The sequence below is a fragment of the Equus asinus genome, chromosome 13 (assembly GCF_041296235.1).
Source record: "Equus asinus isolate D_3611 breed Donkey chromosome 13, EquAss-T2T_v2, whole genome shotgun sequence".
NCBI classification, from domain to species: domain Eukaryota; kingdom Metazoa; phylum Chordata; class Mammalia; order Perissodactyla; family Equidae; genus Equus; species Equus asinus.
The window spans coordinates 17,683,677-17,698,920 of NC_091802.1; the positions used below are offsets into that span (position 1 = coordinate 17,683,677).

Here is a 15,244-nt window from a genome sequence, read left to right on the forward strand (position 1 = left end):
GACAAAAAATGGTGTGACACTTGGCCTAGCAGAAATGATATTATCAGAGGACTAACAGTTGGCTATCTGTCTATACTGCTCCCATGTGACTGAGAACAAGAAAAGTTCAGAGGTATGACAAGGAGACAGGGGTGAGTAATTAGGTCTGAGATGCGATAAAGATCCCTCAGTTCACCTCTTCTTTTGCTTTATAAAAGACAGTATTTAGATCATCAAATTTACCTGTCTGTAAGTATATCTCCAGAAGAAATGTCCCCCTTCTAGTTGGAGGCCATTATGAGCGTAGCACTAATACATTTTGCCTAACATTCATATTCTAGGTATCACATACAATAGCTAGAGATGAATACAGAATCTGTTCAGAGAATCCACAATATAACATGGAAACAAAAATCAGAAATCCTGGCATGTGATCCAACTCTATAAGAAGGATGGTAAGTATCTTGTATATTTTAGAGCTTTAATCTAGACGACTAAAGAACACCAAACCAAAAAGACTAAAAAACTATTATCTCTGGTTTTGCAAAATTAATCTCCTTCCAGAGGAGACCTCAGAGTCCAAATTAGAGCAAAGGAAATTTTATAGCTATATTACAGACTCCTGAAAATAGGGATTTATAAATGGAAATGTTGACAGAACAACCACAGCACTGAATTCATGCTGCTCTGAATTCCGTATTTCCATGGAGGAAAGAAGAAAGAGGAAAAAGGAGGTCAAGTTCTTACGTGAAGACAGAGTTTCAAATTCCCATCCATTGTTTAAAGATATCTGAATGACTTTTTGTGTCAAGGACCCGAAACCCAGAAAGCTTTGCACTGTCAGCAGTAACACTGCAATTTTTCTAATGTGCAACCTCAAACTAAGGATGGAATTTTCCTTCCAAAATCCGTTAACTACTAGCAGTCAAGAGCAAGAGCAGCCTGGGTACCAGCCAGCGCATTACAGTAGTGATGAATGGCATTTTCCTCTTTAGATGCAGAGACTCTAGTTTAAAATTGTGACTGACTTTAACATGGAAACAAGCAGATGGCAAAAGTTATGCTTGACCTTCTTTCTTGGCTCCTGAAGGGTGCCAATTTTTATGGAGATGGCTCAGAAGAATAATAAACTTCAGTGTTCCTTCTTGGCACACTTTTTTCCTAAAACCATTTTCGATGATCACGTTGCACACAAGTGGGATTTGATGTGTTTCTAAGGTCAGGAGGAAAACAGTGCAACTGCTGGACTAACTAAAAGAAATAATCGTGTTATTTTTCTTTTTTGGAGGAGGCAGATCCCTATTATTAGTTACTGAACACAAAAACGTAAGACTCTACAGCTAATCTGAACACACAGTCTGTATGGATTAAATGAAGACAACATAGGAACATATGTTTGCCTGGTGGAAAAACAAATCTATTAAAGCTCAGAACAATATGGAAAAAAATGTTTCCAAAGAGATTAAATACTGAAATGATTAAAAATTATCATACGAGCCAGTAGTTCCACACTACGTATATACTGAAAGAAATTAAAAGCAGGGACTCAAACAGATATTTGTAGGTGAAGGTTCATTATAGCATTGTTCACAACAGCCAAAAGGAGGAAACAACCCAAGTATCCATGAAGAGATGAATGGATAAACAAAATGTGGTCTATATGTACAATGGAATATTATCCAGTCATAAAAAAGGAATGAAGTTTTTGAACATGAATGAAAATCCCAGAAAAAACACCAGAATTCAACAATACATTAAAAGCACAATACACGATGACTCAGCAGGTATTTAAGGAGGGTTAAATATTAAAAAAAAAACAACCCAAAATGCAAAACACAAAAAGAAACTGAGCTAATCAATCAAACGGAAAAGTCGTATGATCGTATCAGTAGAAGCTGAAAAGGTATATGATAAAATTCAACATCTGTTTTCCGGCAAACATACTTAATAAACCAAGGTCACAAGGATAACTCCTTAATAGTCAAAGAATCTGGAAACAAAAAAAGCCATACTTAGTGTCAGCTCTAGAAGAGAAGGGTCTTTGCTTTGTTCACTGCACCAGCCTCAATGCCTAGACCAGTGCCTGGCATACAGAAGGCACTCACTAAATACTCACTGAGTGAATGAACAAATACACTAACTGCAGTCACTGTCATTAAAACCAGAATAAACTGCCTGCCATTCCTGCTTATTTAACACTGAAACGTTATTCAGAAACAGCATTTCTAAAACTTCTATATCAGGATCCCTTTAATAGAAATTATTGAGGGCCCCAAAGAGACTGGGTTTATGTGGGTTATGTCGATTGATATATAAAACATTGGAAATTAAAACTGAAAAGTTTAACAAACAGTTGTCTATTAATCCATTTAAAAATAACAATAATAAACCTATCACATGTTAACATAAAAAGCATGTTTTATGAAAAATAATTCTATTTCCCCAAAACAAAGCAAATTTCTTGAGAAGGGCGGCACTGTTTGTGTGTCTTTGCAAATATCTTTCACATCTGCATTACTAGACGCCAGCCGGACTCTCACACACGCTTCTCTACTGAATCTGTTGTGATATGTTGTTTCAGTTGAAAAATACGAAAATCTGGCTTCGCGCAGATATGTAGTTAGAAATGAAAGAAATATTTGAATACCCTTTTCAGGTTCTTGCTGACAATCCTTTTTGAAACTACATCTAACCTTGAAAAGTGTAGATTCTTAAAGATTAGTGGCAGTGTGGAATCTGAAATCTTGTTAATGAACTTATCATAATTATGCTACATTAAAACCCATTGGCCCGTTGTGCTTTTGCCTAGGATGCAGAAGCTGGAAAGAGTGTCACTCTTACATTAACAATGAGAGAAAATAAATAAACTCCAAAATCACAACTTTTCTTGATCCCATCAGAGAGCTGAAGGCAACCAAGTATCCTGAAATCCAAGGAGGGACAGGCTCTCCAAGGAGAGATGGGGACAACTAAGGACTGTCTCATATGTGGCAGAACATAAGGGGAAGACGGGGATGCTATACAGGCAGATAGGAAGGAATCAACTAGAACTTTTAACAAATTACTAATGGCCGAGTGTGGGGCTTGTGCAACAGTACAGAACCTCTGGGAGCTGCACACTGCACACACAGGGGAGTGTGCACCCACTCTCAGGCCCTTTCCCAAGACCTCTACTGGGTGCTCATGAAAAAATCTGCAGGCAGAGTGGGAGGCCAGAAAGAGCTACCTTTCATGGCGCAGATGTGGAGGAGAGCATTAGCGGGTGCTCTAGGAAAGGCATGAAGCCCTGATAATCTTCACTCTGGCTCAAACCCACCTCTCAGAAGCCTTAAACCCCTGAGGGGAAGCCCTGGCAAACGTCTGATGTAGGTCTTAAGAACAGGACAAGAGAACAGGGCCTTTCACCACCTCTGATGCAACAGTAGATATTCTAGACCACGGGTAAGCTCTGTGCAATTTTCATTCACAGAGAACAGCCCACTGAGGGACAGTAGGGAGGCTTCTAGAGCAAATAAACCTACAGTTGCTTTAAGGCAGGGCAGTAGGGATGGAAAGGAGTGAAGCTGATACAAAAGCCGCAGGAACTTGACAAATGCCTGGATGCACGGAATTAGGAAGACTGATATTCCTGTGAGTTACAGCAGCAGCAGCAGTATTACTGCCATTTACTAAGCACGACTGAGCCCGGCATGGTGCTCGGTGCTTTTAAATAATTAACTCTAACCCCCACTACCCTGGTATTATCTCTATGTCACAGAGGAAGAATCTGAGGCTCAGAGAAGTTAAGTAACTTGTCCAAGGTCACACAGATAGAGAGTGGCAGAGCCAAAATTTAAATTCAAAGCTCAATTTTTTTCATTTGACCAGGCTGTCATCTAATGTTACATTAGTGACAAAGTCCAACTACCTCAGTCTTTAGAGAATTCAAATAAAATGCTCAGTCGTGTACATGGAGAGAGAAGATAGCTGTTTGGATTCTTTACAGGTTGTCTAAAAATGAGAGATTATTTAGAGGACAAGTGGCAAAGGGTTCCAATATGCAGCAGACATGTCACTCTGTCAAAAAGCGCTATTCAGGCTTATGTGCAATAAACAGGATCAAGGATGGTGATAAGACTGAATTTAGTCACTACAGTGCTGAATGATGGACATTCTATGGGTCCTTGGCCCAATCACAGTCAATAGCACTTCAAAGTAGGCAAAACTCAACATTCACTTGAATTCAACTTGTCAAACAAAGACAAGCCAACCTTGACCTCTGCACCAGGTGTAAGAAATGTTGGTTGGAGAGTGATGGAGAGCCCCAATCAAAACCAGGGACACCGTGCCCCTACAAAAGACTGTGTGCCACTCCAGCACTGACTCCTAGGTCATTCTCAGGCCTCAGCAATTTCTAAAGTCTGGTGCTGTCTGCAGACATTCTAAAAAGTATAGTTCAAAAGAATTAAAAAGAAACCAAAAATGCCTAACCACTCTTGGCCACTAATAGGACAATCTGAGCCTATACTTTGAAAGCTCAATTGCTTTAGATTTAGTATGTTTCAGTAAGAGGAAGCAAGTGATACCTGCTTTTTTTCCCCAAACTATTTATGGTCCCTTTAAAGCTAATGCCATTTATTTTCTTCCATCAGCGGGCTTCATTTTTGTCCCAAAGAGAGGGTGAGAGAAAGGATAAACGTGAAGCGGTGGAGAGGAAGAATTCAAACCACCCTGCTAGTGAGCGGGCAATTACACATTCATAATCCCACACAATGAAGATCAGCGCTATGCTGTGAAGTCCCACCTCTACCTACTTCACGGTCTTGGAGAGCACAATTATTTTTGTTCTAACGTGTGAATTAGATGATATGCTAATTTTGAGGATGAAAAGCAAAGAACACTTTCTCCTTGGAAGGCAACATGCTCTGCTTAGTTAATAAATCTGTATAATATCTCTACGAAAAGAGATGAATGCAAGTATGATTAGCTTCCTTTTCTGGGGAAAATCAAGACATGGAAAAATTAAGAAACATGGTCCTGGATAGATACCGAGGACAGGAAGAAATCTTCGTTTTCTGGCCTGGCACTTTGTATTAAAATGAGGATAAGAAATGGAAGAACGATAAGTCTCTAATAGCATGCCACACAGCCTGAACACTTCCTGTTCAACCTTTTCATCTACAACTTGAATGAAGACATAGAAGGCTTGTCTGGCAAATGTGCTAATGATAAAATGGGAAGGTTATCAAGATTCCAAAGGGTCTCGACAGGCTGGAAGAATCAAGCAAAACTAGCAAGAAGAAACCAGGGTTGAGACCCATAAAGTCCAGCACTTAATTTCAAAGAATCCCTTAAACAAATAGAGGAGGGAAAAGTTGAAAAGCAGTTCATATGAAAAAAGACCTGTGGCAGATACTGCAAACTGTTGGCCCACAGATATATTTTGCTTGGCCCTTGCGGTATTTGCAAAAAACACTAAGCCAACGTTTAAAAATTGGGAGAGTCCCCAAAAAATCCGGATTTCCAGCTTCTTTTGAAAAACTGATAGATTTGGCAACCCTAGGTCTGCATTCAGCCACGACAATTGGTTAGAATTGAGTTGTGGCCGTCCCCTTTAGACAGGGCATCCATTCCCCCAATGGGTGCACACGGATTCACACTGGCCTGCTGAAGCCATTTAGGTTACTCTTTCAGTGCCGTGGGCATCTGTTTGCAACTCTTGACCTGGGAGTTTCAGATAACTGCCAACTCGAAAGAAGCCATCGGTGTGATAGAGCTGCCAAAAATTTCACCCAATTCAAGGTAATGGAAGAACATTGTCTAAATCAGTGGCCCTTAACTTTTGAAGAGTCACACACTCCTTAGAGAATCGAGAAAAATCAGTGAGTCTTCTCTCTAGAAATACGTCTATCCATACAAAAATTTACAATTAATTTCAGGGAGTTGATGGCCCCCCTGAACTCCTAGTTCCCCAGTTAACAAGCCCAGACTAGAAAAGGAGGTAAACTGTCCCACTATATGTTCAGTCTGTCTACTCCTGGCCAGGAACCACATCTTAAGAGGGATGCTGACAAACTGCAAGGCAACCAGGATGATAAAGGGTCTGGAAATTATATCATAAAGTTGAGGAAACTAAGAATGGTTAGCCTAGAAAAAGGAACACTCAGAAAGGAACATAATACTCATTTTAATTTTAGAAGCGTAATAAGGAAAAGGGATTAGACTTACGCCACTCCAGCTGGCAGAACTCAGATCAATGAGAAGTCACAATCAGGTCCATTTCACTATTTCAGTTCAGTCTAAGAAAGAAGTTTCTTACAATTCAAGCTGTACAAATCTGGAACAGATTGTCCTGAGGAACAACAAAGGAGTGGGTTCCCACCACTGCCAAGTATCCAAGCAGAAGCAGGATAATGAAACGTCAGAGATGTCACAGAAAGATCCCTGAACTGGGTAGAAGGTTGCACTACAACTATCTAAAGCTTCTTCCAAATCAAAGCTTTAGTGAGCAGAGCTAGAGATGGCAACAATAATTTTCTTTCCCTCCCAAACCTTAGTTTTGCTCTGATGCAACAGTTACACTGTAGCCAAGCGCCACTCAAGAGACAGAAGCCCACTGGCTGATCTTCTCCCGGTGATCCTCAGGGAGCTTACTGGGAATTGGCCAAGGTTTGGCCACTCTTGAAATTTCACATGCCAACTTTTTCTTCTTCTACCCCACTCCTCTATTCACCTCTGTTGCTACCCACATTCAAGCTATCCATTTTAATTCTTGGGAAGCTGTGTAAGCTGCATAGCATATCAGATCGTGTACTTACTGAATTGACTCATCTTATCCACAAAGTTTCAAACATGTGGGCATTTAATTAAAGCTTTTGCCTGATGATTTCAACAGATAAAAATGGGGAGAATTCCGCGCTGTATTAACTTTGTGTGAGCATCACAGTCTGTTTAGAAGAGGTCACAGACTAGACCACTTTAAGTCCACCCACGTAGGAGGTGGTCAGCAATCAAAGGCTCTTCAACATGTGTAGCAGAGTGCTAACCAGGCAGCTGGTATTTTAGAAACTTCAAAAAACTAAAGAAACTGCCTCACTGTGTCTTCAATTTCTAAGTCACTTCCTCCTCACAAATAATTTTTGAATCAGAAACACTGCTCTTCAAAAAGAATTTTTCTGCAAAAAATGTCTTTTAAGACACCATGAATGTGAAGTAAACACTTCCCCCTGACTTATACAGATTAAAAAGTACATCTGTTCTGGCTGAACACAAGATGAAATTTATAAAAAGAAAACTTCCTTTTGCCCATATTATTGCTTTCCTCCTAAGTGTTCCGCAGAAGCTTAGGAAACAAGTTGTGAAAGCAAACTTTTCCTCCGTTCCAGGGAAGTGGGGAACCTGGGGCCTCTTGACCTATAAAACTCAATATTTTGGAACATCCATAATTCTTCCAAGCCTGTGCCAGTCAAATAGTTTCTTTTCAGCAAACCACCGGCCAGCTGGGGCTGGACAGCAAGGCTTTCACTCCTAGGAGTTGACAAGGATAGGACTCAAAAGCTCCCTGGAAAAAAAAAGTCTCTACTTCAGCTTGCATTACAAACTGTTGGAAAAGACAGATGGAGGGGATGACAGGAAAAGCAATTATTTCTTCTGGGCTTCCTTTCTGTCTGGATTCTAAGGAGACGAATACAAAATTCCATCACAGATTGAAATGCTATCTAAACATTCTTGAAAGTGTGGTCTTGCTCTCTGAAATATGAACCGCTCTGCTGCAGCAACCTGTAACCTATTAATACATGAAGGTGGGGAAGGCCGACATTCCTGTAGGCTGTCTAATTCTGGGCCTAACCCTCCCATACTGCAGTTTGTGACCAGAGGTAAAAACGTAAATAACTAGAAGATATATACCTACATAGCATGATCCAACAAAAGGTCCTGATGAATCATTCACTTTATTTTCACATTCTTGGAATTTTAAATACCTGAGACCCTCTTCATAAGCATTTTAAGGTTTCTAGTGAGCCATTCTAAATATAGGCTGCATCACACTAAACAGTAGTGTTATTCCAAATAGTAGTAAGTTGGGACTAGTCATACACAAATCAAGCTTTGAACAACTTTAAAGGAACACACACACTGATAGAAATGATGTTTTCATGCTAAAGGGCTTTTGGTCATTCACAATCGAGAAATAATCTCACAAAGACCAAATATTCAATAGGTGAATAAAATGTTATTACACGTGGACTATGTGTTCCAAGAAACACAAAGATGAGGAAGATACAGTTCTTGCCTCGAGGAGCTTAAAAACTAGTCAACGGGACAAGATGTGTTTACTAGTAAATCAAAGAAAGCCACACAAAAGCCAGATGAAAAGTACAAGCACACAGCTGTAGGAGTTTGTGGGCAGAAAGGATATACATCTAATTGAGGGATGCTGGGATCAATTTTCTCATCTGTAAAATGAGAGGAGTGGACCAGACGAGTTCCAAGTCCTTCTAGTTCTAAAATTCTGCTTCCTTTTGGATATCCAGATGGGCTAAACAGAAAATTTCATGAAAGAAGTGGTATTTGAGCTAGGCCTTAGATGGGTAAGATTTTGAATTAAAGCTACTGGAAGAAAAAGAGTAGAGAGCGCACTGCAGGCAAAAAGAAGCGCATCAGCACAGGCCCAGAAAGCACAGGGGATGCCCGCAGAGCACTGCGTCTTCACATGAGTCACAGCAGGAGACAAAACCGGAAAGAGAGATGGAGGCCTAGAATGCCAAGCAACAGCAACTTAGATTTAATCCGGTAGATAGAGGCCACTGAGGTTTCTGAAAAGGGATGACATGAGCAGACACATAGTAGGAAAGTTAAAGAGCAGAGCGAGGCTGGAGCGTTTGCAGGCTACCCTGATACTCTTTATTACCTCTAAGGGCCCCGTTTACATGGGCCTCGCCTGCCAGAGAAGTGATACTTCGTGGGAGAAACCTAAACAGACAAAAACAAAGCAATAAGGACTAAGAACCATGAAAAGACTAGGAAATAGGATCAGTTTAGGGAAACTGATATGTCTATACACAAATACTGATGATGACAATAAGGAAGAAGACAGACTACTTACAAATAGGCCAACAGAAGATGATTAAGAGGAAAAGAAAGGTAGTCATAAAATGTAGTGAAAAATAGAGAAATGGATAAAACCAAAAATGTAAAAGAAAAAGAAAGGGACTCATAACACCTGTGAGCTACTAACAGCAGAAACAGGAATATGAGAGATCAGGAAATTTCTACAGAGGGTTACACCTCCCACCTAAAAATAATCTGGGTAGCATCATGAACATTTTAAAAAATGAGTTGTACTAAAAAATACCAAACAGGACAAATAACGGAACTGAAGCTATTACAAAGGAGCATACCCAGCCTAAGTGAATTAGTATTGAAAAGAAAGGACCAGACACGCATGAGAGAAATACTAGAAAAGGCATGCTCAGCATTTCTGTTATGATAGCAATTTCTGAAATATGATGCCTAAACAGAAGAACAGAATCCAAATGAAAAGGAAAATGGTTAATAGATAACATCTGGCCCTTCAATCATTGAAGAATACCACCTCCCCACACAATTCTTTTTCCCTTCATTCCTTTTCAACAGCCCTCCTTAGCTGGATCCAAAAAGAACCATAAAATTTTGAAATGAATCTAGTTATCTGTTTGTAGACAGAACTAGGTATGAGGAATTGCAGCTATGTTAGGTCACTACCATCTTTTTTTTTGCAATATATGAACTTTATTTCCATCTTGATTTTAAAAAAATTTATTGTGGTAAAATACACATAACATAAAGTTTGCTATCTTAACCATTTTTAACTGTATAGTTCCATGGTATTATATACATTGACACCGTCATGCAACCATCATTACTGTGCATCCCCATAATTCTTTTCATCTTATAAAACTGAAACTCTATACCCGTTAAACAATAACTCCTCATTCTCCCTCAGTCCCTGGCTACTACCATTATATTTTCCATCTTTGTGATTTTTACTACTCTAAGTACCTCACGTAAGTGGAATCATACACTATTCATCTTTTTGTGACTGGCTTATTTCATCTAGCATAACGTCCTCAAGGTTCATCCACGTTGTTGCATATGCTGAGCATAAAGTACATACGTTGTAGCATACAGGCTGAGTAATATTCCATTGTACGTATATATCACATTTTGCTTATCCATTCATCTGTTGATGGACACCTGGGTTGCTTCCACATTTTAGCTACTGTGAATAACACTGCTATGAACTTGGATGTACAAATATCTCTCCAAGAGCCTGCTTCCAATTCTTTTGGATATATACCCAGAAGTGGAATTGCTGGATCATATAACAATTCCATTCTTAATTTTTTGAGGAACCACCATACTATTTTACACAGCGCCTGTACCATTCTACACGCCCACCAGCAGTGCATAAGTGTTTCAATTTCGTCACATCCTCGCCAACACTTGCTGTTTTCTGTTTTGTTGATAGTAGCCATCCTAAGGGGCCTGAGGTGGTACCTCACTGTAGTTTCGATTTGCATTTCCCTAACGATTAGCAATGGTGAGCATCTTTTCATGTGCATTTTGGTCATTCATATATCTTCTTTGGAGAAATGTCTCTTTAAGTCCTTTGCCCATTTTTGAATCGGGTTATTTACTTTTTTGTTGTTGAATTTTAGGAGTTCTCTATATATTCTGGATATTAATCCCTTCTCAGATGTATGATTTGCAAATATCTCCTCCCACTCTGTAGGCCGCCTTTTTACTCTGTTGATACTTTTTTTTTTTTAAAGATTGGCACCTTAGCTAACAACTGTTGCCAATCTTCTTTTTTTTTTTTTTTCTGCTTTTTCTCCCTAAATCCCCCCAGTACATAGTTGCATATTTTAGCTGTGGGTCCTTCTAGTTGTGGCATGTGGGACGCCACCTCAGCATGGCCTGACAAGTGGTGCCATGTCCACGCCCAGGATTTGAATCAGCAAAACCCTGGGCCACTGAAGCGGAGCGTGCGAACCCAACCACTCAGCCATGGGGCTGGCCCCTGATACTGTCTGGTTTTTTTTTCAAGATTTTATTTTTTTCCTTTTCCCCCTAAAGCTCCCCAGTACATAGTTGTATACTCTTCGTTGTGGGTCCTTCTAGTTGTGGCACGTGGGATGCTGCCTCAGCGTGGTTTGGTGAGCAGTGCCATGTCCGCACCCAGGATTCAAACCAACGAAAGACCGGGCCGCCTGCAGCGGAGCGCACGAACTTAACCACTCGGCCACGGGGCCAGCCCCTGATACTGTCTTTTTTTTTTTTTTTTTTTTAAAGATTTTATTTTTTCCTTTTTCTCCCCAAAGCCCCCCGGTACATAGTTGTGTATTCTTCGTTGTGGGTTCCTCTAGTTGTGGCATGTGGGACGCTGCCTCAGCGTGGTCTGACGAGCAGTGCCATGTCCGCGCCCAGGATTCGAACCGTTGAAACACTGGGCCGCCTGCAGCGGAGCGCACGAACTTAACCACTCGGCCACGGGGCCACCCCCTGATACTGTCTTTTGATGCACAGGTTACTCCTATCTTTTGCAGCAACAAAAGTAATATCAAAATTCCAACAACTCAGCTGATAAATGAAAGCAGTAATCTTATTTAGCCATAGTACACAAAATAAAGGAAGGCACAAGGGGCATCTGACACTAAAGAGAAAGACAAGGAGACTAGTTTTCTCATTTCAGCTTGCAAGCCCCAGGTCCTGGGTGAGCTGGGCCACAATACATGCTTCTAGTCCAAGGGACACCGAGTGAGAGTTCCTGGCTGCTCTGGGCAGCCTACCCCCACTATTAGTGGGACAAGTCCTGCACGTTTCCTGCTGTGTATGGGGGAGATCAATGAGAAAGTGCTCTGCAAGGAGGGAGATCCACATTTTGGTCACTTGGTTGTTGGATCTGGAAGAAGTCAGGGGAGTATAATTAACACGGAGGGATAAGTTACTTACCTGCCTGCCATCCTGCCCCACGTTTGTTTGACCTCTTACAACAGTTCGAATATTGTCATCCAGTCTCCTAGCCAAAAAGTTAAAGGATATAAATCATTAAAATAATCTCTATTCTAGGTTAACCAAAGGAGAAAAAAGTAACTTATGCATCAACTTCTGCAAATTGCACCTCCTTATCCAGAAAACCAACCAAGTTGGAAGGCTATAGAGAAGCCTGAGGCCTTGGACCCCAGTGCAGCAGCCACAGTAGGGCAGAAGCCAAGTCCAGCGTAGACTGACGAGTCGTCTTTGTTTTTAAAAAAGGCTATTTTCACTTAATATTCAGAGCTGCCCTAAAGGACCAATATAACTTTTAGTATTTTCATGGAGCAACTAGTAAAGTTGCTGAAACTTTATGGGAACAAGCCAGGGAACTCAAATTACCACACACAAAATCGTTCCTCAGGAACTTCCTCAGGAACCTTAAAAGGGACAAAGGGCCAGAGTCATAGATGAAATCAGTGCTTTGCCCTCTGGGCCCTGAGAATGCAATCTGGGTAGGACACAGCTCTGTGGCCTCTAGTTCCTTTTTCCCCTGAAGCTCAACAGGGGCCATTCAATGGCACCTCGACCACAGAAATTCCTATCAGTCAATTTCATTTTTCACTTGAAGAATCCCTTAGAGGTATGGTGGGAGAAGGCAGAAAACAACTGGCTCGCAAGCGATTTTTGGATCATCAGGGAATTTCCATTTCCTGTGCAAACCCTGGACAACTTAGCAGTCTCCATTAGCATTGTTATAGCTAACGTCCATCAAAATAATAAGCAGGCTTCTGTGCACTCCCTAAGGCACCCAACTCAATAAAATATTAATGGCAGAGTTCTTCACTGAAAAACCCAAAGGTTGTAAGGGGAAAAAAATCATCTCTTGGATTCAAAATGAAGCCTTCTCCTCATCATTAAAAAAACCCTATATTTAACGTAATGACAGCAACCGTTATAACAAGAATTATAATGAACAAACATTGACCAAGTATCTACCAAATGTCAAAACTGGAAATTCAGACACGGATAAAAGAGAACAAGGCTACTGGGCAGGAAGGACACTCGATGACCACCCTAGACAATCGCATCCTAGATGAATTACAATGTTTAATCCTGGGCCAGCACCCATGCCAACCAGCAGATCTGACCACACTGTTAGCTGATATGTGGCTCAGGGAGACACATATAAGCCCATCTTCATAGCTAAGCCTTGGGAATACAAAGGGCAAATCTGCTAGAGAAATAAAAACATTAAAAATATTGTAGAAATGTTTTTGTCTCCTTTTATAATCAACTGTTTCAAACGGCCTGTTACAGCTTCCTTCCTTTTTTATAAATAATTGAACTGGACTGAAATTCCATAAAACTGATCAAAGATTCAAATTCTTTGCCACAAGGCTCATATGGAAACTCGGAAAAAAGAATTATTTTTTTAAAAATTACCATCTACAGCAAACTTGAGATTTCAGTGCTCTCACAGACAAGTGAGATCCAGAATGTGATTAACTAAATTAACAATATAATTTTCATTAATTATTAATAATCATACAGTGTTACTTACCTTATTTTCAGTCTAATTTTGTTCACGACTTCATCTATGTTTGCCAAAGACTATAATAAAGAAGGAAAAGTAGCAGCTATTATTTCACTTCCTGGAATTCCTCTTTTACAGGGAAACGATGAGCCATATACAACGGCTATTTATGACATCTCAAAAAATTTAATCATACAGTATGATACAATTTTTACTTTTTTTTTTTGCTGAGCAAGATTCCCCGAGCTAACATCTGTGCCAATCTTCCTCTATTTTGCATGTGGGTCACCACTGCAGAAGTGGCTGCCAATGAGTGGTGGACGTCTGCGCCAGGAACCAAACCCGGGCCACCAAAGCGGAGCACACTGAACTTAACAACTAGGCTAGGGGGCCAGCCTCACAATTTTTACTTTTTAAAAAAAGTATAGCAGTAGTTGGCAACTACTGCAAACTCCAGCCTGGCATCTATGCTTCGTAAATAAAACTTTATTGGAACACAGCCATTATCTACAGCTGTCTTTGAGCTACAAAGCCAGAGTTGAATAACTGCAACAGAGACTGAATGGGTGACAAAACCTAAAATATTTACTATCTAGCCCTTTACACAAAGGTTGCTGACCCCTGACATAAAGGATAGTGACAAAGTCATACAACAAAACACAGCAATGAAAATGAATGAACGACGACAACACGCAACAACATGGATAAATCTTACTAACATAATGTTGCACAAAAAAAGCCACACACAGGAGTATATACTGTACCGTTTCATTTACCTACTTCAAAAATGAGTGAAACCAGTGTTAGAAGCCAGGATAGTGGTTATCTTTGAAGGAGGTAGTGACCGTGAGGAGGCAAGAAGGTGCCATCTGAAGATTTTTTTTTTAATATTTTATTTTTTGGTCTGGGTGGCAGTTACATGGCTGTTTTCATTTTGTGAAAATTCATCAAGTTGTATATTTAATATTTGGGTATTCTTTCACTTTATGTTACACTTCAATAAATAAATAAATCTATTTTTTTCTCAGTGTATAGGTCCACCAGAAAAAAGTTTGGAAGGATAAACACTAGTAGTTGTTATCTATACGGACTAGTAGCTGTAATCTATGAAATCAGTAGCGTACTTGTAATCTATGAGAAGGAGAGATTTTGAGTGTTTCTTCTTTCGGCCTATGAGTATTTTATAATTGCTCTATATTGACCATGCATTACTATTGTAATCGTAATAAAGTTATTTCTATTTTTAAGACAATGACAATAAAAACAAATGGACTATTTCCAATCTCTTGGAGCAGAAAATGTGAGGAAATGGTGCCCCCTAATGGAATAGAGATGGTACAATTTTATAGAACCATCTTAAATTTTCAAAATAGAATTTTCTAAGTCCTCTTCCCCTCTCTCTCAACAGATATTTTACCCCAGAAGCAACTGGGGATTATGCAGGAATTGTGCTTATAAATTGCTACTGGCAACCTGCGCTGGCAGGAGGCGGCCAGGAGCCTGCCAGGAGCAGGTCTGGTAAGAGAATCAGAGCACAGTGTTTGAGATGTCAGGCTGGGCCATTCATATCTCACCTACTGCTCTGACAAAGCCAACGTTACTCAGAATTTTCCGAAATCCAAGAACAGACTGAGGTAAAGATGAATCTCAGAAAAGAGAAGTTATTTTAAATGAGGAATCCACTGTCAAGTCTGTCACTTCAAAACAGGACTGAGTGTGAAGCCCCACTGTGGT

The 15,244-nt window shown here is 40.2% G+C and overlaps 1 protein-coding gene across 1 annotated transcript in view; it reads right to left on the reverse strand.

The window, feature by feature from the left end:
• Window positions 1–15,244, reverse strand: part of VPS53 (VPS53 subunit of GARP complex) — a 135,777-nt gene that overhangs the window by 113,756 nt on the left and 6,777 nt on the right. Inside the window, exons 3-4 of the mRNA XM_014827001.3 lie at window positions 13,538–13,587; window positions 11,953–12,019 (exon numbers count right to left, since the gene is read on the reverse strand). Of these exons, the coding sequence (XP_014682487.1) occupies window positions 11,953–12,019; window positions 13,538–13,587 (117 nt within the window). The remainder of the gene's footprint in view (window positions 1–11,952; window positions 12,020–13,537; window positions 13,588–15,244) is intronic.